The sequence below is a fragment of the Tilletiaria anomala genome, assembly GCF_000711695.1.
Source record: "Tilletiaria anomala UBC 951 chromosome Unknown K437scaffold_72, whole genome shotgun sequence".
NCBI classification, from domain to species: Eukaryota; Fungi; Basidiomycota; class Exobasidiomycetes; order Georgefischeriales; family Tilletiariaceae; genus Tilletiaria; species Tilletiaria anomala.
Window position 1 is genome coordinate 41,004 of NW_013546950.1, and position 21,634 is coordinate 62,637.

The window sequence follows — 21,634 nt, forward strand, 5'->3', positions numbered from 1 at the left end:
ACACTGTCAACACATCATCTTCTGTGTATGCATGCATGGGAAGCCAGTGATGCGGAAGGGTACATGCAGCGTTATGCGGCTGGTGGTGCAGATTGGGCGTCTGCCGTCGCTGCCTCGGTTGATGGAGCAGCTGGCGATGATTTTGGACCTGCGGATTCGACGTCCCGTTGAGCGATCGCAGCTCCGATCGCACGCTTGGCAAGGTAGCCTCGCTTGTTGGGTGAAGCGTAGTATACTGACGAAGCAAAACGTTAGCAGGCGAGTACCTTTGGCCGTTGCTACAGCTTACTGCCACAAAGACTCACGTAAGTCTCGCTTCTTTGTTGGCTCTGCAGGCAGTGGGAGCAACTTGCCCTTCTCGATCCACTTGTGTGGCTTGACGAGCGCGGTCAGACTGAGGCGATTGTAGTACCTGCACTCGACGCTACCCCCTACGCGTTCAATGCCTTTAATAGCGCTTTGTGAAGCTTTGGAGACGATGAGGTTGATACGAGTCCGTAGGCGCGTCGCTCCGTCGGCGAGAATCTTGACGCCGTCTTTAACCTGATGGATGCAGCGGCTGTGAAGTAGTTCTGCGGCTGTTATGGGCTGGGCGGGATCTAACAGGCCCAGGTCTATCCAATACTGAATGCGGTCCAGGTTGACGGGTGCGTACTCATGGCCGTGACTTTCGAAGTAAGTAACACATTAGCACTGCATGAAACGCAAGGGTCGTCCAGTAAAGTGATTTGAGCACCTACATATTTGTAAAGCCTCTCTTTGGGAACCGACGCATGATCGGTGTTTGACCGCCCTCGAAGCCTGGCGTAGGCTTGCCATTGCCGGACCTTGCCTTCTGTCCCTTGTGTCCTCTTGTAGCGGTACCGCCCCTCCCTGACCCAGGACCACGACCCAGTCGTTTTCGCTTTACGACCGCAAAACGGTATGCGTCAGACTTGAAGGGGTAAGAGCGCAAAGAAAAAGGACGTGCTCACGTTCTTCGTCGGTACGGCTGGCTTCAAGTTGCCAAGGCTGATGGGCCCCAGCGCTTCCGAAGCATATCCTCTCCGTTGAATTGGACCTTGTGAGAAAGCGAGGGTCATTCCAAGTGTCACCCGCGAAGTGCTGCCGATGGCGTGAGCAGCCTGAGCCGTGGCGGCAGTGGTGGCGGCGGCAAGGGCTCCCGACCCACTGCGCAGAGACAGCAGGCCGAGAGAGCGTGTGAGTGAGGCGGACATGGTGAGCTGCTACAGGGTGTGTGCACAAACTCTCCTGTAGGTGCGCCTCGAAATTCCGTGAAGCAGTAGCAAAAGGCTTTGAGTATTTCAGATCAGACATGGAAGCAGGCTGGAAGAAGAACGAGAGCTCCGGCAGTGAGAGCGGAGAGGATGGATGAAGGGGACTGACAACGGGCGGAACGGCTTACGGCCGAGAGAAGTCAAACCTCCTTCTCCTCGATGCAGGTTCAGCTCTGGCTGTCAGCAACTCAGCAGCAAGCCAGCACTCGGATCCATGATTATATATTCGGACCTGGTTGTTCTATTTATATGCACTTCATGCGCATTGAACAGGGCCCTGAAGACGAGATTACGCCTGCTGTGTACATTCCGAAATCGCAGTGCAGAGCCATTTCTCAAGGAATCATGTCGCGTAAAGAGCCTCTGTCCGTGGAAGCTTTGCTCCAGAAACAGAAGGAGGAGGCAGCCGTCAAGGTGAGTATGCCCTGAGCAACCGTGACGTGCCAGCCATTAGCTTTCGCCTCCCTGACTTGCAGCTCGCCTCTTGCGCAGCCGAAATTCATGAGCAAAGCTGAGCGTCAGCGACTTGCTCTAGAGAAGCGACAGCAGGAAGTCGAGGCTGCCAAGGCCAAGGAAGAGGCCGAGCGAAAGAAGCGAGAGGAGTTCGAGCGCAAGGCAAGGGAGGAGGTGCGCAGCACCGCAAATGGACTTAACCGATATGGCACCTCTACCCATACACAAGCTCCGACCGCTCCCAGGGCAGATAGGCAGCGCTATCAAAATGGAGCGTCTGGACCGAGCCGTGATAGCAGGATGAATGGATATACAGACAAGGATGCACCAGGGCCATCAAGGCAGCCTTACGGACATTCCCACGGTTCTCAATCCTCGAATGGGCAAAACGCCGGGAAAAGCTCTGCTGGAAAGCCAAATGCACTGCCGAAGAACAGTTACGCATCCCAGGATGGATCTGGTGATGCACCCGTCACCGCCGAAGAACAAGAGTTGATCAGGCGACGATATCTCGGTATCAAGCAGGGATCGACAAAGAAGACCCGGCGTATGCTTCAAGATCGCAAATACATGTTCGACCATGACATGGAGGAAGATACGACGGACACCATCAATCCAGTGTTTCAAAACATCATCGAGGCGAAAGCCTTTAGTAGCGCAGCGAAAGCGAGTGGCATAGCACAACTTGGATCGCCGAAAGGGACAAGCAGCAGCGCCGCCGCTGCAACTGAAACATTGGAACGACGGCGAGGGGCGCGAAATGCGATGGATGAGAAGCATTGGACAGAAAAGTCGCTTGAAGAGATGCGCGAACGGGATTGGCGTATCTTTCGGGAAGACTTTGCGATCGCTGCTCGCGGCGGACACATTCCGCGGCCATTGCGCAGCTGGAAGGAGAGCAAGATTCCGAAGCCGATCCTAGAGGCCATCGAAATGATCGGCTATCAGGATCCAAGCCCGATTCAAAGACAAGCAATCCCGATTGGACTGGAAAACAGGGACCTCATCGGCATTGCAGAGACAGGTGCGCAGAGCTTTTATGCTTTCTGTGTGTTACAGGACACTGATTGCATTCTTTCCCTTCACAGGTTCGGGAAAGACCGCTTCTTTCGTAATACCAATGCTCGCATATATCTTGGATCTTCCACGGTTGACGGACGAGAATCGGCATCTTGGACCGTATGCTCTCATTCTCGCCCCGACTCGAGAACTGGCCCAGCAGATCGAAGTCGAGACGCGCAAGTTCGCTGCCCACCTCGGCTTCACATGTGTCTCGATCGTTGGGGGACGCGACATGAATGAACAAGCATTCAATATGCGCAACGGTGCCGAAATCGTCATCGCGACACCTGGTCGTCTGAAGGACTGCATTGAGCGTCATGTCTTGGTCCTCGGCCAATGCACCTATGTCGTCATGGACGAAGCCGACAGGATGCTCAACCTTGGTTTCGAAGCTGAACTCAACATCATCTTGGACGCTCTACCGGTGTCCAATCTGAAGCCAGACACGGAAGATGCTGAAGATCCACTCAAGCTGCTGCGCAGAGAAGGCGAAGACAGGGTCGACAAGTACCGCGTGACCATGCTGTACTCGGCCACGATGCCACCAGGTGTCGAGCGCATGGCGAAGAAGTATTTGAGAAGGCCTGCGCATATCACAATTGGAGATGCCAATCAAGCAGTCGGTACCGTCGAGCAGCGAGTGGAATTCATTCAGTCAGATGAGAAGAAGAGGTGAGAGCCGCGACCAGAGTCGAGGCAGTCATTCTTGTCTTATTGACATCTGCATCTAAATTTTTCCCTGCAGACAACGTCTGATGCAAATCCTACACGCTGGGGTGGATGGCCCAACGATCGTTTTCTGCAGCACCATTATCGACGCAGACGGTCTTGGGAAATACCTCGCTTCGGCCGGCTGGAATCCAGCTGTGCTCCACTCCAAGAAGACGCAAGCACAAAGAGAAGAGGCGTTGGCGTCGCTTCGCTCAGGCGAGGCGCCTGTGCTCGTTGCGACCGACCTGGCGGGACGTGGTATCGACGTGCCGAATGTCGCGCTGGTCGTCAACTTCCAAATGTCCAACAACATTGAAAGCTACATTCATCGTATCGGCCGTACCGGTCGTGCAGGCAAGCACGGTGTTGCTATCACCTTCCTCGACAGCGGCGACGAGGAGCTCTACTACGATCTCAAGCAGGAGATCTCACGCTCACCAGTATCCAAAGTCTCGCCGGAGCTTGCTCGTCATCCCGCTGCGCAAACCAAAATCACAAAAGAGATGAAAAGAAAGCGTGCAGCGGAAGATGAGGGCTAATGAAACACCATTGAATGGCTCAAAACAGTGCGGAATGTGCAATCTGAACTTTCTGTGCGCAATTGAATTATTCTACAGTATTGCATGGGCCTGGAACATGGCGTGTCATATAGAGGTGGCACCCACGTGCTGGGCTGGTGAATGAATGAAATGGGTTCGCATGCAAGGGCATCCTGTTCCAACACCCTCCATGGCGTGTTGATCCCCTTCCCCACAACTCTACTATCCTTCCGTCGGGATGCTGCCACCGCAAGCACCGCAACCAACGGCATTAGCTTCGTCTTCGACTTCGCCTTCGTCATCGCCATCGTTGAACGTCCCCTTGAACAGGCTGTCAGCTGCGCCGATGCTCGGCACTCGCTACAGTGCATCAGCTCCGCTCAGGTTCGAGCCAAGCATAGCAAGTGTGAGTAGATTCATAGTCTACTGAGCGGCGTGCGCGCCTTTGCATATCTCCGCCAGCCGAGTGTCCGGGCTCAGTCGCTTGGCTGCTGTGGCTGCGGCGCGCCAATCGGCCGCCTTGGGCTGATACGCCCACGATGGTGGTATCGTTGCGGTAACGACGGTCCCAATTTTGTCTTAGCGTGCAGCAGCAGCGCAGGAAGGCCTTTGTAAGTGCTCTGTTGCAGTTTGCTGCTGCTCGCAGCATCCGTGCGCTGCTCTTGCCCCCGCTCCTTTCCAGGAGGCGAAGGCAGCATGGCCCGCAGGATGGTGCCGCCTATCAGCGTGTGATCGAAATCTTTGACTTGTTACGCTTTCCGCAAGGACGAATTGCACTTGCTTTTGCTGCGCATGAGCAGCTTGTTGGACAACGGCAAATGCGGCATGTTTAGGTGAGGCAATGCGGTGTCGAGACTCATGCGGGTCGATGGCGCTGCGCTGGCGGCAGCGGCAGGCGCAGAGGGCCGGTTATCATCAGCGACATGCTTGCCAGCCCTAGACTTCGCCGCGTCTAGAGCTTCTCAAACCTGACGCGCAGCAAGCCACGGGCAATGTCGAACGAATTTCTTTGTTTCGCCCTCATATCAAGCGACCTTTGTTCGCAGCATCTCCTGCCCAAGCAAGAGGAGTAGTATAGAGCCGCGACGCGCACGTCCTGCTCTTCCACGTTGTCTGAGTCGGCTGCGTGCGGTGCTTGTTCCTTTACAGGACTGCTGCAGCGTACGTCATCCGTCCCTGCTGCGTCTGGTCCGGCTCACCGCTCGCCGATGGGAGTGAGGGCCATGCTGATACGACAGCTTCTCCTCCGCGCAAACAGGGTCAATCTCGAGGCAGATACAGATGCAAACGTGGGTGTGGACCTAGATCTCGACTCGGACCCAGAGCTGGCGCTCGAGCGAGAAGCCGAGAAGCCGAGCTGATGAGCCCGGTCGCTGAGTCTGTTCCCACAGCTGGCGCTGCTCCTGCAGTAGCCCCTACTGTCGCTCCGGCTGCGATGTCCACCACTGCTCTTGCCGCGAGCCCCACAGCGGTGGGCGGCGCACTCGCTTTGTTGGATCCACGCTTGCTCTTGGTCAAAGCGGACGGCATGGTCTTGGCGGCGGTGCTGGCTGTCTCAGGAGCGTTTCGCGCATCCGCGCTCGCACTGTCTGTGCTTCGCATCGTCGAAGCAAGCGAGCCACACTCCAGAGAGCCTGACCGCTAGCAGCGCTGCCACTATTCTCTGTTGGCGAGGTGGCATGACTGCGGAGGTGGGGGGCCAGGCGTTGCTGTACGCGCGCGACAGATGTCGATGACGACGGATCATCATTCTGCTGCTGCTGCTGTTGTTGTTGATGGTGGTGATGATGCTGATTGTGGGATCCGGTAAGTGCCGGAGGCGGCACAGGGAGAATCAGGGCCTAGGTGACGGAGTGGTGGTGATTGTGTCCGGAATCCGAGACAGTCTCGCCGAGCGAGGCACTGGCGAGTGCCGTGGCGCGAGGCGTCCTCGGCGCCGTGTTGCGGAAGCGCCTGCACGGAGTCGCCGTGCCCTTGCGAGCTGCTAGGCGCAGCTGCTGCTTGCATATGCGCGCCATGCCCCAGCGAACCGCCTGCCCTGCAACCTGCACCTGCATTATCACTGACATAGTCAACGCCACTTACCACCTCTCTTTTTGAGAAGCCAAAGGAGGAGCACCGTTGTCCACCGGACCCGGAGGCGATGATGTCGTTCCCCACGCCCGCCTCGGAGCGGTGCTCTGACTTTAGGCGCGGCTTGCGCGGGTTGATCGGTGCGCGGGTCTGCAGCACCGGTAGCTGCTGCTATTGCTGCTGATCGGCCCAGCGTTGACGCCTGCTGTTAAGCCCGCTGTGCCGCCGTGACGCAGCATCGATGCGATACAGGTCGCCCTGCGGCTGGCGGAGGAGTATTCAGCCTGCATGTACCGCGCCGGACCCTGACAGCGCCAGCGTCTCGCTGAAGGAAGGATGGGGGCGGATGCTGGCGCTGGTGCGAACCGCTCCACCGGTGCCGCCGTAGGCGGTACTGGGTATGCTGGTGACCCTGCTGAACTTGCTGGCGAGAAAGTGCGCGCGGCTGGGGCGGCGCTCCTTGGCACGCTCCTTATCGGTGATGACGAGTGTGGTGTGACGTTACGCAGAATGAAGCGGCGCTGGCGTTTCTTGCGATTCCGGGTGCTGCAGCGCCGCGTGATGAGCACGATGGCGATGACAAGCAGGATGATCGGGATCGGCAGCAGGAACCAGGGCGTGTCGAATGCGCTAGCTTCCATGCCCGCTGCCCGGCAGCGCGGAGGCGAGGCGGCGGTCGAATGCAAAGTCGCGGCGGGTTGATCTGGTATGATGGTCTAGCATAAACGTATTTGGCGACCTGCTCGAGGAGCTATTTCGTTCGCTGCATTCCCTTTCTTCCGCCTTCTGCAGGGCCTGCCATGGCTGCTCTTGGTGAGGCTTTAGCAGGCAGGATGTGATGTGTCTCCTGTGATGGTGCAAGGTCGGGGGAGACCTGAGAGCCCCCATTGGGGCCCACGTCATACGCTCAAGGAAAGGGAAGATCAAAAAAGAAGCCAAATAGGTGAACGGAGGAAAGACGAGTCATCAGCCTCCTCGATGACTGGCACTGTTCGTCCCGGCTTGGGCATCGTGTGCGGCGGCCGATGCCTGATCGTCGCGGTCGCGGTGGAGGTCCCGAGTAGGGTCAAAGGGGGTAAAGCGGCGAGGCATCGGTGCCAAGGTCATAAGGGACACATCTATGTATATGGTGATTGTCGAGCGTCGATACGTTCGCGAGACTCAAGATATTTTGTCTGGAGTGGATGGCTTTCTGCATTCATCTACGAGTAGTGGCCAGCTGGAGTAATGGTAGCATGCTCAGCAACGCGATCCTGCCATGACTTGAGGTGGCGTGTGACTGTGTGCGGCGCGCGCCTGATGGCTTGTATGGTGGTGATTGGAAGGGGCACTGTGCATTTACTAACAGGGACGACCAAAGCCAGCTCGTCAGCAAATACCACACTCAGATCGACCATATTCTGCCTGGACTTTTCTTTTGCGAGCTAGTGATTGATACGCTGTGGAACCTTCTTTGTTGCCACGTAGTACGGACGGAGGAAGGCGCTCTCACTTCTGCAGTATGCCCTCGTGCAGGATCCTGCCAATCGCGTCAAAGGGACTACTATGTCGGGCGAAATTCATGGGGAAGCGTCAATGCACGTGCGGCCGTCGTGATAAGACGGCGAGCACGAAGGAGAGGGAGACCGAGAGGCGAGAGACTGGGAGGTTCAAACTTGAAACAGCTGCCTTTGCTACAAGCCCCATGACGCGGGTCCGTCTCCTCTTGGTTGTACATACTGCAGAGACTTGCGATGGAAATGTATCATGCCGGGCGCCAATACTGAACATGGCGTGTATGAATAAGAGGGCATCCTGCAGACACGTGTCCTGTGAGGTCATGTATGGCAACGGCTCAAAGACGATGTGGACGACGACCGACGACAGCGGGAGACGTGTCCAGCGTTGTGGTCTGATGGCAATGTAGGGTTGTACAGTTTGCTCGCGGCTAGATGGGAGTGATGTGCGAAGAGCCGTCGAGTAGCGAGCGCCACACGCAAGCAACGTGCAAGCAACGGCACCAGAGGGCACTCAAACGGGCGTGTGGCATCCGTGGCAGGCACTGAGCGGCAGTCTTCCGTCTTCGCCACGACCACGTAAAAAGGACACATGCCACCACAAACACAAACACACCTCTCAGCCTCGACTCGGGCGTACATGGCAGCTTCGCATACACCTCATATCTGCCCGGCCATCCCTACTGCTCATGCTGATGCCTCGCGCATTTGTACCTTCAGCACGACGGAAGCGCATAAAGCTGGTGCCCGAGAAACATAGGCACACACGCGTGTGCACGCAAGTCCAGCTTCCGAAGCGCCGCGCTGTGTTTGTATACATAGATCACCACGCGCGCCGGCGCTCGCTCTTCGCTCGTCTTTCCCTACCACACCTGCGCCGCTTCGACTCACCCGCGCGTCTCTCGTCTCTTTCTCTCTCTCTCTCCCCCTTGGGACAAGTCTACATCCCACTGAACATTGGTCTGTTCGCTGTGGCCAAGCTCTTGTTGCAATAGTCTTCACCGGGGCCTCTGTCGGCTTGGCCATCGAGCGCACGCGCGAGCGTGAACTCTCGTGGAACGACCAGGTTCGCCGGCACCCCTTTGCATCCACATTAAATCGCTCGCGCCAACATAATACCACGCTGCCGCCTGCTTGCATCGCGCAATCGAAGCAGCATCACTACGAGCATACGATAGCAACAGTGGCAGACGTGCACCTCAGCATCAGCAGTCGCATCACCGCCACATTCTCCCTCTTGCCCCGTACTCGGACGAGCGAGCAAAAGTACCGACAAGGCGAATCGCGACATATCCGCCGTCATGTCCGGCTTCCGATACAATGCGGGTCAGTCCACCGCCTCCTCGGGCATGGGCCACTCCACCTCCTTTGGCTCCCTCACACCCTCGCGTCCCGCTCCGCCTGTCCCGCCGTCCAAATCGGGCAGCAGCAGCGGCAGCAGCAGTAGCAGCAGCTCGCAGCAGAACAGCGCCTTCCTTCCGCCTTTCTCCTCCTTTGGCCCCGGCAGCAGCAGCAGCAGCAATGGGGGAGCCGGCGGGCTCGGCTCGCTCGGCTCGTCCTCGCTGGGCAGTGGAGGCGGCGCCGGCAGCAGCAGTAGCGGAAGCAACAGCGGCTTTGGCGGCCCCGGCGTAGGGCTAGGCGCAGGCCTGGCCGGGGCGAGCGCGGCCAAGCTAGGGAATGCCGGCATTGGCCCTGGCGCAGGTGGCGGCTCATACACGGGCTCTTTGCGGCCCATCATGAGCTCGAACAACTCCTCTTCCAGCAGCTTCGGGCCCGCATCGAGCAACGGCAGTCTCGGCAGCTACGGCCTGAACAACGGGCCTTCTTCCGCCGGCGGCAGCACCAGCGGCTTTGGAACAGGCGGGAGCAGCAAGATCCTCCGCAAAGGCTACGTCAGCGTCAAGGAGGACGGGATAAGAAGCTGGATCTGGAGCAAGAGGTGGCTCGCACTCAGAGAGCAGACGCTCACATTTCACAAGAACGAGGTGCGTTGAAAGTGTGGCGGAGTGAGAGCGAGGCATGTCTGCATACATTGTGCTGATGCTCCGAATGCCAACGACATGTCCTTCGCAGACAACATACCAGCCCTCGTCGCTGATCTTCCTCAAGGAGATCACGAATGTGACGCGCACTGACCTGAAGCCGTACTGCATCGAGATCGAGACAAAGGATAAGACGTACTACGTCCAGCTCAAAAACGATGAGGAGCTGTACGGCTGGATGGACGATGTTTACTCGCGCTCGCCGCTCATGGGCGTCTCGTCGCCGACGAACTTTGTCCATCAGGTGCATGTCGGCTTTGACCCCATCTCGGGCGCGTTCACCGGCCTGCCGGAGCAGTGGACCAAGCTGCTGACCACAAGCGCCATCACCAAGGAGGACTACGTCAAGAACCCGCAGGCGGTGCTCGACGTCCTCGAGTTCTACACGGACATCCAGAAGCGCGAGCGCGACGACTTTGGACTCGGCACACCCACCATGAACCTCAAGCCCGGTGCAACAGCCGCCAGCGCCAATAGCACGCGCTTCGGTGGCACCGGCTACGCCGGAAGCCAGCAAGCCACCACGGGCCAGGCGCAGCAGGATTTCAGGACCGGCACCCAGACCGGCTTCGCCAGCAAGGCATCTGGGCAGCAGCAGCAGCATGCCGGCTCGGGATTCTCGTCAACTCCTTCCTCATCCGCTTGGGGGGATGTCACACGGACAGGCTCGGCTGGGTCGAACAATGCGAGTGGCGGCAGCGGCAGCAACTATCGGACAGCCGAAGCGCAGCGGCGCCCGGATCCACCGCAGCAGCAGGGCAGCACGCAAGACCGGCTCGGCGCTAGCAGCGGCAGCGGCAGTGGTGCCTCCGGCGGCTACGGCGGCAGCGGCAGCAGCAATGCCAACAATGGGCGCGCTTCGCCTTCCCCGAGGCCGACGAACGCGCCGGCCCCCACGCTTAAGGACAGGAGTCCCGTTGGAGGCGCCGCCAACTCGCCATCGGACTTGTTCGCCAGCAGGCCGGCGCCCTCAGCGCCTGGCGCATCGAGCAGCAGCAGTGGCGGCGGCACCAGCACTGGCTCCAGCAGTGCAGCGACCAGGCAGGCGCCTGGCGGACCGCGCGGTGCGCTGCCGAGCAGCAGCAGCATCGGTCGCAGCAGGACAGATGCGAATGATCCTGGTGGCGTAGCGGCGTTGAACGTCAAAGCCAAGGATCTGAAGCTCTCTGCTGCGCTGCCGACGGACGAGCGCAAGGCACGCAACCCCGCTGACGCGGATGGATCGGGTGCCAAGGCCGGCGCTGCAGGCGCGGTGAAGGCTACGCGCCAAGCGCCAGCTGCGCCTGCCGGTGCAGACAAGCAGGCCGCGCCGGCCGTCAAGCCGCTGCAGACAGCCAAGAAGGCCGAACCGGCGCCGTCGGCCGCTGCTGCGTCGTCCAAGGCTGCTGCCAAGGAGAGCGACCGGCGGATCAGTACAATGACCGAGGCGCAGATCATGGACAAGCTGCGCAGTGTCGTTTCGCCCGACGATCCGAACCAGCTGTACAGCAAGATCAAAAAGGTCGGCCAGGGCGCATCTGGGTCTGTGTATGTCGCCAAGACGCTTGCGACGGGCCAGCGCGTCGCGATCAAGACGATGGACTTGTCGCAGCAGCCGCGCAAGGAGCTCATCGTCAATGAGATCCTCGTCATGAAGGAGAGCCAGCACCCGAACATTGTCAACTTCCTCGAGTCATACCTCGTCAAGAACAACGAGCTGTGGGTCATCATGGAGTACATGGAAGGCGGAGCTTTGACGGATGTCATCGACAATAACACGCTCGAAGAGGACCAGATCGCTGCTATTTGCTTCGAGGTGTGTTGTCCCTTCAATTAGCGTGTCTCTTTTCTCAGCTGTTCTTGAGACGCTGACATTCTCTCGCCTCTCACAGACCTGCAAAGGCTTGGAACACCTTCATGCCCAAAGCATCATCCACAGGGACATCAAGAGTGACAACGTCCTCCTGAACGCGCAGGGCCAAGTCAAGATCAGTGAGTGACAACGTCACAATCCATTCTTGAACTCAATGTGTCTGACCCGCGCGCCACGCTATTCTACCCTCCCATTTGCTCGCTCTCAGCCGACTTTGGCTTCTGTGCCAAGCTTACGGACCAGAAGAGCAAGCGTGCCACGATGGTTGGTACCCCGTACTGGATGGCACCAGAGGTGGTCAAGCAGAAAGAGTATGGCGCCAAGGTGGACATTTGGTCGCTCGGCATCATGGCGATCGAGATGATCGAAAACGAGCCGCCATATCTGGATGAGGAACCGCTCAAGGCGCTGTACCTCATCGCCACCAATGGCACGCCGACGCTCAAGAAGCCGGAACGCCTCAGCAAGGAACTGAAAGGTTTCCTGGCCGTCTGCTTGTGCGCCGACGTCAAATCTCGCGCGACTGCCGACGAGCTTCTCCAGGTGGGTTCCAGAGTAGGGACTTAAGGAGAATGCGGAACAGGACTGACAAGACCCTCTCTTCTCGCACGCAGCATGAATTCCTCAAGAAGTCATGCGCGCTTTCGAGTCTCGCGCCGTTGCTGCGCTTCCGCAACCGCGAGAGATCATGAGGACTCTGATCACACAGAGCATCGAAAGGATGCAATGACAGCAGCACCAGCACCAACACCGCCTAAACCCCATGCGAACGGGATACCTCATCACCTATCTATCAATCTCTGCCGTCGGATCTCATCAACTCTCCACCAATCCTCCACTTCACTCTTCCTTACACTGTCCTCCCTGCTTCGAATCTCACGATATTACCACAAGCAAGGAGGACATTCCTCCAAAAGTGACATTACGAACATATTTCAAGCGGTGTAGGCACGCGACGTTCCTCTTCCATGATGTGTTCCATCCCCCCTTTGTATTTTTGTTGCTATCATGCGGCCAACGATGTTCGAGGGAATAGTCACATCAAAAGTACGCCATGCACGCTGGGAATCTTCTTTTGAAACAAAACGAAATAGATTCTGTCCAATGAAAACCGAAAAGCATGGGAGACCGAGCTGCTTCTAAATCAATACAAAAGTTCCAGTAAAAGATCACGCTCCTTGCTCTTCCTCGCAACGATGTGACGCTGCAAGAGTTCATGCGCGTCTACCGCGAACAGAGGCTCGGAACGCCTCCTGTATTCGTCGTACAGCTCATTCGAGTCATCGCGGGTCGGACTGGCAACCGCGGCGGCACGGGCAGGGGCAGGTTTAGACGTGCTGGGCGCCTTTTTGTTCTGCGCCTTTTGTTCTTGCGCATTTTTGTGCTCAGGCTTTGCCTGCTTTGTTTGCTTTGTCTGTTTTGCCTGATTTGCCTGCGCCTTCTTCTTCTGCTGCTGCTGCTGTTTTTGCTCCTGCGCCTGCTGTGGCTTTTGGTGCATGGCGATGCGTTGACTCTTGCCGTTCGTGACGTTGCCAAATGTGAGCTGGTGCGATGGTATTTCGGTAGTGCCGTACTCTTCGTAGAAGTCGCCTCCGTCCCCTCCATCATCGTAGCCCTCGTCATAGTCGTCTTCGGCTTCATCATCGTCGGCGTCATCATCTGTGTTGCTACCTTGGGAAGAGCCAAAACCGGAGCCCGTAGCGTGCGTGCTGGTGGGTGCCGCTGCTGCAGTTGACGTCGAGCTGGCAACCGGTTTGGCGGTGTTGCTCGTCTGCGTTGGCTTGCTGGCAGCAGATACGGTACTGTTCGTCTGTGTTGGCTTGCTAGCAGCAGACGCGACACTACTACCGTTACTGGCATCGTCGCTATGATCGTCGTCACCGTCGGCTGTGCGGCTGCCACCGTTGGTGCTGTGCGCGTTGTGGCTGTCGTCTCCGTCTAACGCGACATTCTCGGAGCCGTGGCGATGCGTAAGCGCACACCTGCCTCCGGCGCAGGCGGATGCGAAGATGACGGTGATGAGAAGGATGATGAGCGCAAGGACGATGCCGAGGATGCAGCAGCGCCTGCGCCTGGCGCGGCGGGCGTGCTCGGCACCCTGAGCGAGGTAGCTCTCTGCCTCCTTCATGGCCTCTTTGGAGACCTCGGTGGTGTGGAAGATGGCGGAGACCTCGTCACCATGCTCTGTGAGGAGGATGTCAATGTCATTGAAGAGCGCGGCGAGCTCGGCGAGGGTGCGCTCGATCTTGCGGATGTCCTCGTGGCGCTCCTGGACCTCGCGCAGGGCGGTGCGCGCCTCGCCAGGGCGGGTGCAGCTGCGCATGGCCTGCTGGAAGAACGCCTGGCCATTGTCGTCGTCATTGAGCACAGCCGACAGCTCCTCAGGCGTCGCGGTCGGGTCGACGCTGCGGTACTTGCGCTCTGCGCGGGCACGGTACTTTGCACGGAAGGACTGCTCGAGCTCGTAGTAGCGCTGCAGGACGCCCTTGAGGCGCTCCTTGGCCGCCGCGATTTGCGCGAGCTGTGTCGCGCGGTCCGGCGACGAGAGCGGGAGGAGCTGCGCCGCGCGGAACATGCCAAGTAGCTTGGCCTTGCACGCGCTCAGAAGCGAGCGCGCGAGCGACTGTAGGTGTGTCACCTCCTGCTCGGCCATGTGCGCGGACGCCTCGTCGGCTTGGTCGAGCGAGTTGGCGTGCGCAGCGCCGATCGCGCTGACCTGGTCGTCGATCAGTGTGACCGTGTCCGAGATGTCGGACAGCTGCCGGAAAAAGTCCTCCATCAGATGCGCCTTGGAGCGCCGGTTGAGCATGCCGAGCTGGCTGTGCTGCTGCTGCTGTTGTTGCGACGGGGGGCCGGCGCAGCGGATAGCAGAGAGGAGCTGGAAAGAGCGTTCACGCGGCATGGCCGCTGCTGCTGCCGCGGCGTCGTCATTGATGCCGGCGTGTACGAGCGTCGCGCGCCGCTGGACAGAAGCGCTGGGCGCGAGCCGGCTCCCGTTGGCGCCGTACGCAAGCGTCCCCTCCTCCTTCTCCTCCACTACGGGCGAGATGCCGCCGGCATTCTTGGGCTGTTTCTTGCCGCCGAAACCGAGTCCGCCGAGCCAGCCACCCACACCGCGCTTGCCCGCACCAGCCGGTTCTGCCGCTGCGACCGCGGCCGAGGCAGGGCCGTAGCCGATACGAACCTTGTCCGTCTTGCTGATGTTGTACTCGTACGCGCTGCCACCGCCCAGTGTGGTGTTGCTGCTGGCTGTCGCGCTGCGCGTGACAGCCGTGACGGTGGTGACAGTGGAGCCGTTGGAAAAGGAGCGCTGCACGCCCCCCTGCTGCGGCGCAGCGGGGCGGGCGTTGCGCAGCGAGACGCTGTCGTCCGACCGGAGGAAGCGCGCGTCGTGCTCCATGGGTGGCTCGATGGGGCTGACGTCGTCGATGCCGTACGCGTTGTAATCGCCGTGGCTGTGGCCATAGTTGATCTTCGCCGGGGCGCCGGTACCTGCGCTGCTGTTCGACGCGTTGGTAGCGTCACGGCTTTCCGACTGCGACTGGCAGGTGGCTGCGGCGCCTGGCGGGCGGGACGAGCGTAGCGAGCCGGACCGCCGAACGCTACTGTCCCTTCTGACGTCCGCCTGTGCGTGGCTGCCTGTCGTCGTGCCAACGGAAACAGGCGGTAGTGTGGACATGGTCATGGATGCCTGTTGAGCCTGTTGCATCAGCAGAGAGAGCCGAGCAAAGGAAGGTAGCGAACCAAGCTTCGTCAGTTGATGGCCAGAGCAACGGGCTGCTGGGGTGCATTGTGCACAGAGCAAACGTACGCGAAGAGCGGCCAACCGACCTCGTGCAGCCATGTTATCTTTCTCCTTTCCTTTCAACTTTGTCTTCGTCTTCTTCGTCTCTTCTTCTTCTTCTTCTTCTTCCTCTTCCTCTTCCTCTTCCTTTTCCTTTTTCAATTTCTCCTTCTCCGCAGCGAGGAGCAGCTTGTGCTTTCTCTTCTCGCGCTCCTTGTCTTTTTCTGCACTGTCCTTGGCGCTTGCGTTGCTGCGGGCAGCAGTCGCATCCGCACCCGCCCTTGCACTCGCCGCGCCAGCACCGGTGACCTTGCGCACACTCTTGTACGCAAACTTGACGGGGGCGCCCGCGAATGCTACTCCGGCGCTGAGGTACGAGGGCGAGGCAGAGGGTGAGCGCGCGCTGGGTTTGCCGAGCCGCTGCGTCTGCGCTTGCACTGGAGCGGCGTTGGGGAATGTCGGCGTGCTGACGGGTGTGGTGGATGTGTACGCGGGCGCTGACGTCGGTTCAGCAGTGGCAGAGACGGCGGTGTTTTGGTGGGGTGAAAGGTGGAAGCGCGGTACGGCGAGCCAGCGCCTGCGGACGGCTGTGGCAGGTGGTGTGGCGAGCGGTGTGTGCGGCGATGCGATGGCCGAGCCAACGGCGAGGTGCAGGCCTGCTGACGGCTTCTGCTGCTGCTGCTGGGCAAAGACTCCAGGTGGAGCAGCCGTTGCGTCACGCGGCTCAGCAACAGGCTTGCCGTTGCCGTTATTGCTGTAGTGGTCCTGCGATGCCGCGGCGGGTGCGTATGCGTACGTGGAGGGGTTGCCGATGATCTTCTGGCCCCTGCGCAGCGCCTTGAGAGAGGGCTTTGCCACGTTGTGCACCTCTGCCGGGAGTGGCGAGACGGTGCTGGGTGGCAGCTTGAGTGCGCCTGCGGCGGGTGCCGGGCTGCGGGGGCGCAGAAAGTAGGGGATGTGGAAGCGCGACGGCGACTGCGTCGAGGAGGACACTGGCAGGTCGGTGGCGGCAGCAGCGAACGACAAGGACAAGGGTGATGGCGACGGCGACGGTGACGGGGGGCGTGACCGCATGCTCATCGAAGACACAGGGTTGGGGATTTAGTTAGAGGAATGGAGGGGGGCTCAGAGCCGAACGGAGGCCAGCTCGCATTCGCTCGATCGATCGCCGTATGTTTGTGATGGTGTCGGTCGAGAGGCGAGCGAGGGTAGGAGTATCTTTGTGTATACTGGGCCAGCCAGGTATGCAAGAGTGACCACAGAGAGGGCGAGGATGCTATCGGGTCCATGGGGAAAAGGTCGAGCCAGTGGATGATGGTAGTGATGGGGGGAGGGTGGTCAGCATAGCATTGCAGTCTGGTTGCTGCTCTCACCGACTGGACGACTGCTGGAAGAGAAAACATGGCGCCGTCCACACTGGCACTGCACCACTCACTGTTGCGGGTGAAGCGCTCGGAGCGGCCGGGCCGCCGGCCGTCGGCACAAGCTGCATAGCACTGTGGCTTTTGGCGGTGTGGAGCAGCGCCACCCAAATGTACACGCCCGCTACAGCACCGTTCCCAAAATAAAGTAGGGTTGAGCGTCACTCTTGCGCGACTGGGGTTTATGATGAGCTCTGTCTGATACACGACATGGGACTGCCAACTTTTTCTTTGGACATGGGGAGAAAAGACAAAAGTGGATGAACGCCCGCCCGTACTGGAATCTGATGAGATTGTGAAACATCAGGTCTTGATGAAAGCGCATCGGAAATGTTTTACGATTTTGCTTATGTGGTATCCTTTGAGATGGAATATATGTTTTCTCACACGATCCAACTTTGGTTGAGGCTGCATTGGGAATCCGATCCATCCGGCCGACAGGCGCTGGGCACCCCCCGAGGCAATCGCTCGCCACACCTCTTTTCTCCGTCGCTCGATTGCTCGGTCGGTCGTTTGGCGCGCGCTGAGCACGTACTACATTGTACATATCTTTGCTCATGACATACGTGTGCACGACTTCAAGTGTGGTATGAAGACATCATCGTTGCTCGGCAAAGGGTACAAGTACAACAAACAAACAAACCGACGGTGACGGTTGCTTTGCTATGATCGTGCCGATGCTGCTGCTGGAAGCGCAAAGATGATGGGCAGCAGCGCCGAGCAGTTTCGTGCGTGCTGCCATCAAGATCCCATCCAATCCATTCACCCCGTAGTCCCCGCACGGCTATGCGCCTCAACTCGCCTCGGGCGGCACAATCTCGTACAGCTGGCGCTCCTTCTCACGCATCCGCCTGCGCATCACCAAGTCCATCTCCCCGCGCTCATGCCCGTAGCCCAAGCCGTAGCCGTAACCGTAGCCGTATCCATAGCCCTCGCCCTCGCTTTGGCCCTGGCCCTGGTTTTGACCATTGGCACTATGGCTGTCTGCATCGCCGTCTCCGTCGTCCGCCATAGCGCGGCTGCTGGTGTTCCGACCGCGACTTCGACTGCGGTCATTGCTGTGGCTCGGTGCAAAGCGCACGGCAGCCGAGATGGCGGACGGCCCGGGAGCACCACCAGCAGCGGGTCCGGGAGAGGGTGACAGCGAAGGCGAGCGCGACAACGAGGGAGACGCGGGCCAAGCGCCAGCACCGACGCACCCGCTCCCGCTCGTGCCCGTCGGCAAGCAATTGAACGACGGCCTCCGCGAGACGCTGCGTGATGGTGCGCGTGAGTTGGAGCGTGACGGTGCGCGTGAGTTGGAGCGCGACGCCGCACGCGAGTTGGACCGCGACGAGGAGCGTGACGCGAGACGCATGTGCTCAATGTCCTGCCGAATATCTTCCGCCAGCCGATGCTGCTGCTCGCGCTCTGCCTCAGCTTCGACGCGGATCAGTCTAATTCGTCCGTCGTAGCAGGCAGCACGAGAGGCGAGACGTCGAGTTAGCAAGGCGCACAGCGATCAAGCACGTCGAAGGCCAGCCAGCCAGCAGTATGGCGCCACCACTCACTTCTCCAGCGAGTCGCCGCAAGCGCAATGCGTGAAACTCTCATGCTCATTCGGACCCGTCCACTCGTCGCGATGCGTTTCCGGCACCGGCTTGTCGTCGAAGGCCGAGTAGCCCGGCAGTCTCAGATTCTCGTACCGCGCCGCGCAGCTCGCTAAGTTGACGCTCCATGTAGCTTGGTACAGCTTAGATGGCTTCCCGAGCTCCTCCTGCATACCCGGGTACGTGTACTTCAGCGAGAACTGGAACTGGTGCTGTGGTTTGATGGCGGAGAGACTGCCAGGCAGCGCGCTGCATCGCACCATGTTATCCGTCGGAAGCTTGTTGATCCAGCTGCCTTCAAACGACACATGCTTACTGGCGCTCGATGCGTTGTCATTTTCGTCGTCCTCATCATCCTCCTCGTCGCTTCCCTGAGCTTGCTCCTCTTCCCGCAGGATGTCGCTGCCTTTCGATTCAAAGATCGGAAAGTAGTCCGCCTGGCACGGTTGCATCAGCACCTGTTTGCGAGAGTGCAGATGGAACGTCTGAATCAGGTACAAACTAGCTTCGAGAATCTGCAGCTCTGGATTCGGGTTCGGGAGCGAAAGAGCTGTGCGAATATACCCGCCCACGGTCAAGTGCTGCGAGCGTGTAGTGACGAGGAGCGGGCCGAGGTGTTCGACTGCGTCCCGGTGTGTAAAGCTGTAGGCAAGCGACTCGTCTTGACCGGGTAATGCGATGAAAAAGACATTCTAAATGGAAGAAAAAGGTCGCAGGAAGCAAATTAGCGATGATGAATACGATAAAAAAGATAAGTGCACTGCTCTGTCTCTGTGCTCACCTTTTGGGCAGTGAGCGTCTTTTTCCCTGAGCCTATCAGGCCACCCCTTCCTTTGAGCCAGAGCTTGGCCGTGACGCGCTGGTAGAGCCGCCCATGCTTGCTGCGTTCATAGGGTGCCGATTCGTGTGGGACCTCAAAAATGAAGTCCCACGAGTAGACTTTCCCAGGTTCGAGGCCCAAGTTGGAAGCCCCTTGATGGTCGAGGGATGACCCACCCGGTGACTCTAGCGGGCTGATCGGCGAGAGCGGTTGGTGTGTATCTTGATGGGGCGACGAGGGGCCCGCAGAGGAAGCCGCTGTGCTGGGCGGTGATGAGAGATAGGAAGCTCCGCTCTTTTTCCAAGAGTCTGTATTTCGATCCGGCAGTGTGGCGCGCAAAAGCCTAGACGACGGAAGTGTGACATCGGCTCCTTCTAGCACTTTCGTGATATCAAACGGGGTGTTTTGCTCCAAGTGGGCACCACCCGCGAACTGAAAATTGAAGAGGCTTGTCAGCGATGCAGGCACTACATGAAGCGCACGTGATGATATAAACTCACACTGAGCATCTCTTTCCCTTCCAGTTTGACCTCCAGCTTTTGAATAATGCCCTTTAAATCTTTTGGCTTGGTATTGCTCGGGATCTTGAGATGGACGCTCGCAACATAAAGTGCGGGCCCTGCTCGGTCCGCGCGAAGCTGCTCTTGCGCGCTCTCTGGTAGCTTGGGGTCAATAGGATATAGGTAGACATCATTGGCATGCGCCGTGATAGACAGTTCCATCTTGGCCTTCGCGCTTGCACTCTGTCACTTTCTCAATTACGATGCATGTGTCGAGAAGCCGTCCACGGTATCCGTGGACGGTGGCGAGGGCGCAGGCAAACGGAACCGTACGTAAGGCGGGCCAATGTATGGCGGCCGCCGGGGAGAGTGACCATGGCGATGAGGTCGACGAGATGGAGCAGAAAGATTCGACGGTCGAGGCAGTCGAGTTGCGGCGAGGACAAGGGCGAAGAGAGAAACCCATAGCGTTCAGGCCAGGTTGCAGCGTTACGAGGGTGAGAGGGTACCAAGTAAAGAGAAAGAGCAGTCAGCACCGCGAAGTGCACCATGCAAGCGGAGCAACCAGCAGTAGGTTGTGTACTTCTGCGTCCTGGTAAAACAACTCACGGCGTGTTATGGATGGGCTGAGGGAACATACAATATTGGTCCCTTTGGCCGTGCTTCTTGCTTGAAAGGTGTAGGGAGGCCTTGTTGAGGCTAAACCGCCCCGTACTTTCTCGTGACGCTGTATTACTAATACGCTGGTACAAGTGCGAACGTGTCCTCTCGGACCTCGCAGGATGCTAGCGTGCTGAAGCGCTAAAGGCTGAAGGGACACTCGCCGCCTGAACACCATAAAAGATATAGAAGCCGGCGCAAAGGAGATCTGGTGTGACAGATCAACAAAAAAGCGATGCTGGAAAACCCAAAGAGACTAAGACCAATTCTGGAGTGGAGCGTGAGGCAGCAGGTGGGAATCCGCTGCATACTGCAAAAAATGCCGCTGTGACCGGAACCATAAAAAAAGAACTACTTATCGGCAGTGGGAGCTAGCACTTTTTTGGCGCACCTCCCGAGTCCCGCTACACCCGTGATCGAGACTCGCCGCTTGCGGCCTTCCCTTTAAAAGTCCGGAAGCACAGAGCTCTCTCTCATCACTCGGGCTCCCCTCGTTGTGAAACAGGTCGCGTGCAGTTGTCTCTCCACGGTCTCACCAGCAGACCGCTTGCCCATGTTTGACCCAGTCTGCTCCAGTCCAACACAGGTCAAATATACTTCGGACCAGTGGCTGATACCTGCAACTGCTTGCCAGTGTCCCAGGCCCCGTCCCTGCACTCTTCCTTACCACATCGCCGGGAGTGGGTAGAGGGCTGTAGCGGGTACCAGTCCCCAGACCCGTTTCTCAGATGTGCAGACCTCGGCTGACATCTGGCTAGGAGGCGACTGCTCGGAGCTCGCCATGACCTCAATGCCAACTGCCAGGACATCTTGTCTGATACTGACACCACATTCCAGATCCCACATCTCCCGGGCACCAAATACGGAATACCAGTTGTCAGACCTGCCACCAAGCGCCTGACCCATTACAAGCAATGAGAGCACGGTGCATGCCTATACATGGTGGAAAATGTTGCGGGGAACTGCAAGAGAGTGGAGATAGCTGGCGCCGCTCCTCGCGCCGGCCGTGCTCTCCTCTATTCGGTACCAGCGGTCGAGCAGGTCGAGCTTGCCTCTCTTCCCAGACACGCTCCCAGGGAGTTGGGATCAATGTCTCTTTGGCGTATTTTTTTATAGTGCCAGTAATCTCACGCTCTCCAGATGATTCAAAAGGACAAATGAAAACGGGACAGCTTGGAGCGAGGTGCGAGAGCAAAGAAGGGCTGGAATAAAGCGCTGATTACAGGTAACGAACGTAAAAAACGGATGTGAGTTCGCTGTTTCGCACGATTTCTGACTGGGGCAAACGGTAGATAGCTTCAAACATGATGCATGGCGGTAACGACACGCTTCGCCACTGAAAGACCACCCACATA

The 21,634-nt window shown here is 58.6% G+C and overlaps 10 protein-coding genes across 10 annotated transcripts; 6 read left to right on the forward strand and 4 right to left on the reverse strand.

The window, feature by feature from the left end:
- Positions 1-20: 20 nt before the first annotated feature.
- On the reverse strand, positions 21-1,427 carry K437DRAFT_257970 (ribosomal protein L15). The gene is made up of 4 exons (XM_013386516.1): positions 975-1,427; positions 741-904; positions 306-667; positions 21-235 (listed from the first exon to the last, which is right to left on the reverse strand). Exons 1-4 carry the CDS (start codon positions 1,215-1,217, stop codon positions 72-74), a joined length of 933 nt encoding a protein of 310 aa, XP_013241970.1. The 5' UTR covers positions 1,218-1,427; the 3' UTR covers positions 21-71.
- Positions 1,428-1,622: 195 nt separating this feature from the next.
- K437DRAFT_226314 (P-loop containing nucleoside triphosphate hydrolase protein) lies at positions 1,623-4,042 on the forward strand (the record flags this gene model as incomplete). Its single annotated transcript, XM_013386517.1, has 4 exons — positions 1,623-1,691; positions 1,770-2,754; positions 2,819-3,464; positions 3,538-4,042. The coding sequence occupies 4 exons, from the start codon at positions 1,623-1,625 to the stop codon at positions 4,040-4,042; spliced, it is 2,205 nt and encodes a 734-aa protein (XP_013241971.1).
- A 2,186-nt stretch (positions 4,043-6,228) lies between these two features.
- K437DRAFT_269465 (uncharacterized protein) lies at positions 6,229-6,756 on the reverse strand (the record flags this gene model as incomplete). The annotated part of the gene is made up of 1 exon (XM_013386518.1): positions 6,229-6,756. The coding sequence occupies one exon, from the start codon at positions 6,754-6,756 to the stop codon at positions 6,229-6,231; it is 528 nt and encodes a 175-aa protein (XP_013241972.1).
- A 106-nt stretch (positions 6,757-6,862) lies between these two features.
- Positions 6,863-7,472, forward strand: K437DRAFT_166412 (uncharacterized protein). Its single transcript, XM_013386519.1, has one exon. The coding sequence runs from the start codon at positions 6,968-6,970 to the stop codon at positions 7,325-7,327; it is 360 nt and encodes a 119-aa protein (XP_013241973.1). The 5' UTR covers positions 6,863-6,967; the 3' UTR covers positions 7,328-7,472.
- Positions 7,473-8,165: 693 nt separating this feature from the next.
- On the forward strand, positions 8,166-8,759 carry K437DRAFT_166477 (uncharacterized protein). The gene has a single exon (XM_013386520.1). The coding sequence runs from the start codon at positions 8,301-8,303 to the stop codon at positions 8,604-8,606; it is 306 nt and encodes a 101-aa protein (XP_013241974.1). The 5' UTR covers positions 8,166-8,300; the 3' UTR covers positions 8,607-8,759.
- On the forward strand, positions 8,760-12,583 carry K437DRAFT_166478 (Pkinase-domain-containing protein). The gene is made up of 5 exons (XM_013386521.1): positions 8,760-9,596; positions 9,685-11,448; positions 11,525-11,624; positions 11,714-12,048; positions 12,120-12,583. The coding sequence occupies exons 1-5, from the start codon at positions 8,913-8,915 to the stop codon at positions 12,195-12,197; spliced, it is 2,961 nt and encodes a 986-aa protein (XP_013241975.1). The 5' UTR covers positions 8,760-8,912; the 3' UTR covers positions 12,198-12,583.
- On the forward strand, positions 12,076-12,595 carry K437DRAFT_166482 (uncharacterized protein). Its single transcript, XM_013386522.1, has one exon. It carries the CDS (start codon positions 12,269-12,271, stop codon positions 12,539-12,541), a length of 273 nt encoding a protein of 90 aa, XP_013241976.1. The 5' UTR covers positions 12,076-12,268; the 3' UTR covers positions 12,542-12,595.
- A 942-nt stretch (positions 12,596-13,537) lies between these two features.
- K437DRAFT_217982 (t-SNARE) lies at positions 13,538-14,284 on the reverse strand (the record flags this gene model as incomplete). Its single annotated transcript, XM_013386523.1, has 1 exon — positions 13,538-14,284. A coding segment is annotated over one exon (747 nt), but the record flags the coding sequence as incomplete, so codon positions are not given.
- Positions 14,285-17,301: 3,017 nt separating this feature from the next.
- Positions 17,302-20,106, reverse strand: K437DRAFT_257974 (uncharacterized protein). The gene is made up of 4 exons (XM_013386524.1): positions 19,620-20,106; positions 19,081-19,551; positions 18,261-18,991; positions 17,302-18,146 (listed from the first exon to the last, which is right to left on the reverse strand). Exons 1-4 carry the CDS (start codon positions 19,626-19,628, stop codon positions 17,504-17,506), a joined length of 1,854 nt encoding a protein of 617 aa, XP_013241978.1. The 5' UTR covers positions 19,629-20,106; the 3' UTR covers positions 17,302-17,503.
- Positions 20,107-21,080: 974 nt separating this feature from the next.
- On the forward strand, positions 21,081-21,594 carry K437DRAFT_166528 (uncharacterized protein). The gene has a single exon (XM_013386525.1). It carries the CDS (start codon positions 21,194-21,196, stop codon positions 21,488-21,490), a length of 297 nt encoding a protein of 98 aa, XP_013241979.1. The 5' UTR covers positions 21,081-21,193; the 3' UTR covers positions 21,491-21,594.
- The last annotated feature ends 40 nt before the right edge of the window (positions 21,595-21,634 follow it).

Excerpts from the sequence above, each read along its gene's own strand:
- K437DRAFT_166477 (XM_013386520.1), top strand. The coding sequence starts at position 8,301 with ATGCTGATGCCTCGCGCATTTGTACCTTCAGCACGACGGAAGCGCATA.
- K437DRAFT_257974 (XM_013386524.1), bottom strand. Across the intron at positions 18,992-19,080 it reads AGACGCTCACTGCCCAAAAG|AATGTCTTTTTCATCGCATT; the intron begins GTGAGCACAGAG and ends TCTTCCATTTAG. Across the intron at positions 18,147-18,260 it reads TGCGGCGACTCGCTGGAGAA|ACTGATCCGCGTCGAAGCTG; the intron begins GTGAGTGGTGGC and ends CGGACGAATTAG.
- K437DRAFT_166528 (XM_013386525.1), top strand. The coding sequence starts at position 21,194 with ATGAGAGCACGGTGCATGCCTATACATGGTGGAAAATGTTGCGGGGAA.
- K437DRAFT_166482 (XM_013386522.1), top strand. The coding sequence starts at position 12,269 with ATGCGAACGGGATACCTCATCACCTATCTATCAATCTCTGCCGTCGGA.
- K437DRAFT_166412 (XM_013386519.1), top strand. The coding sequence starts at position 6,968 with ATGGTGCAAGGTCGGGGGAGACCTGAGAGCCCCCATTGGGGCCCACGT.
- K437DRAFT_257970 (XM_013386516.1), bottom strand. The coding sequence starts at position 1,217 with ATGTCCGCCTCACTCACACGCTCTCTCGGCCTGCTGTCTCTGCGCAGT. Across the intron at positions 905-974 it reads CAGCCGTACCGACGAAGAAC|CGAAAACGACTGGGTCGTGG; the intron begins GTGAGCACGTCC and ends GCGGTCGTAAAG. Across the intron at positions 236-305 it reads AACAAAGAAGCGAGACTTAC|TATACTACGCTTCACCCAAC; the intron begins GTGAGTCTTTGT and ends TTGCTTCGTCAG.
- K437DRAFT_166478 (XM_013386521.1), top strand. The coding sequence starts at position 8,913 with ATGTCCGGCTTCCGATACAATGCGGGTCAGTCCACCGCCTCCTCGGGC. Across the intron at positions 11,449-11,524 it reads TCGCTGCTATTTGCTTCGAG|ACCTGCAAAGGCTTGGAACA; the intron begins GTGTGTTGTCCC and ends CGCCTCTCACAG. Across the intron at positions 11,625-11,713 it reads GCAGGGCCAAGTCAAGATCA|CCGACTTTGGCTTCTGTGCC; the intron begins GTGAGTGACAAC and ends GCTCGCTCTCAG.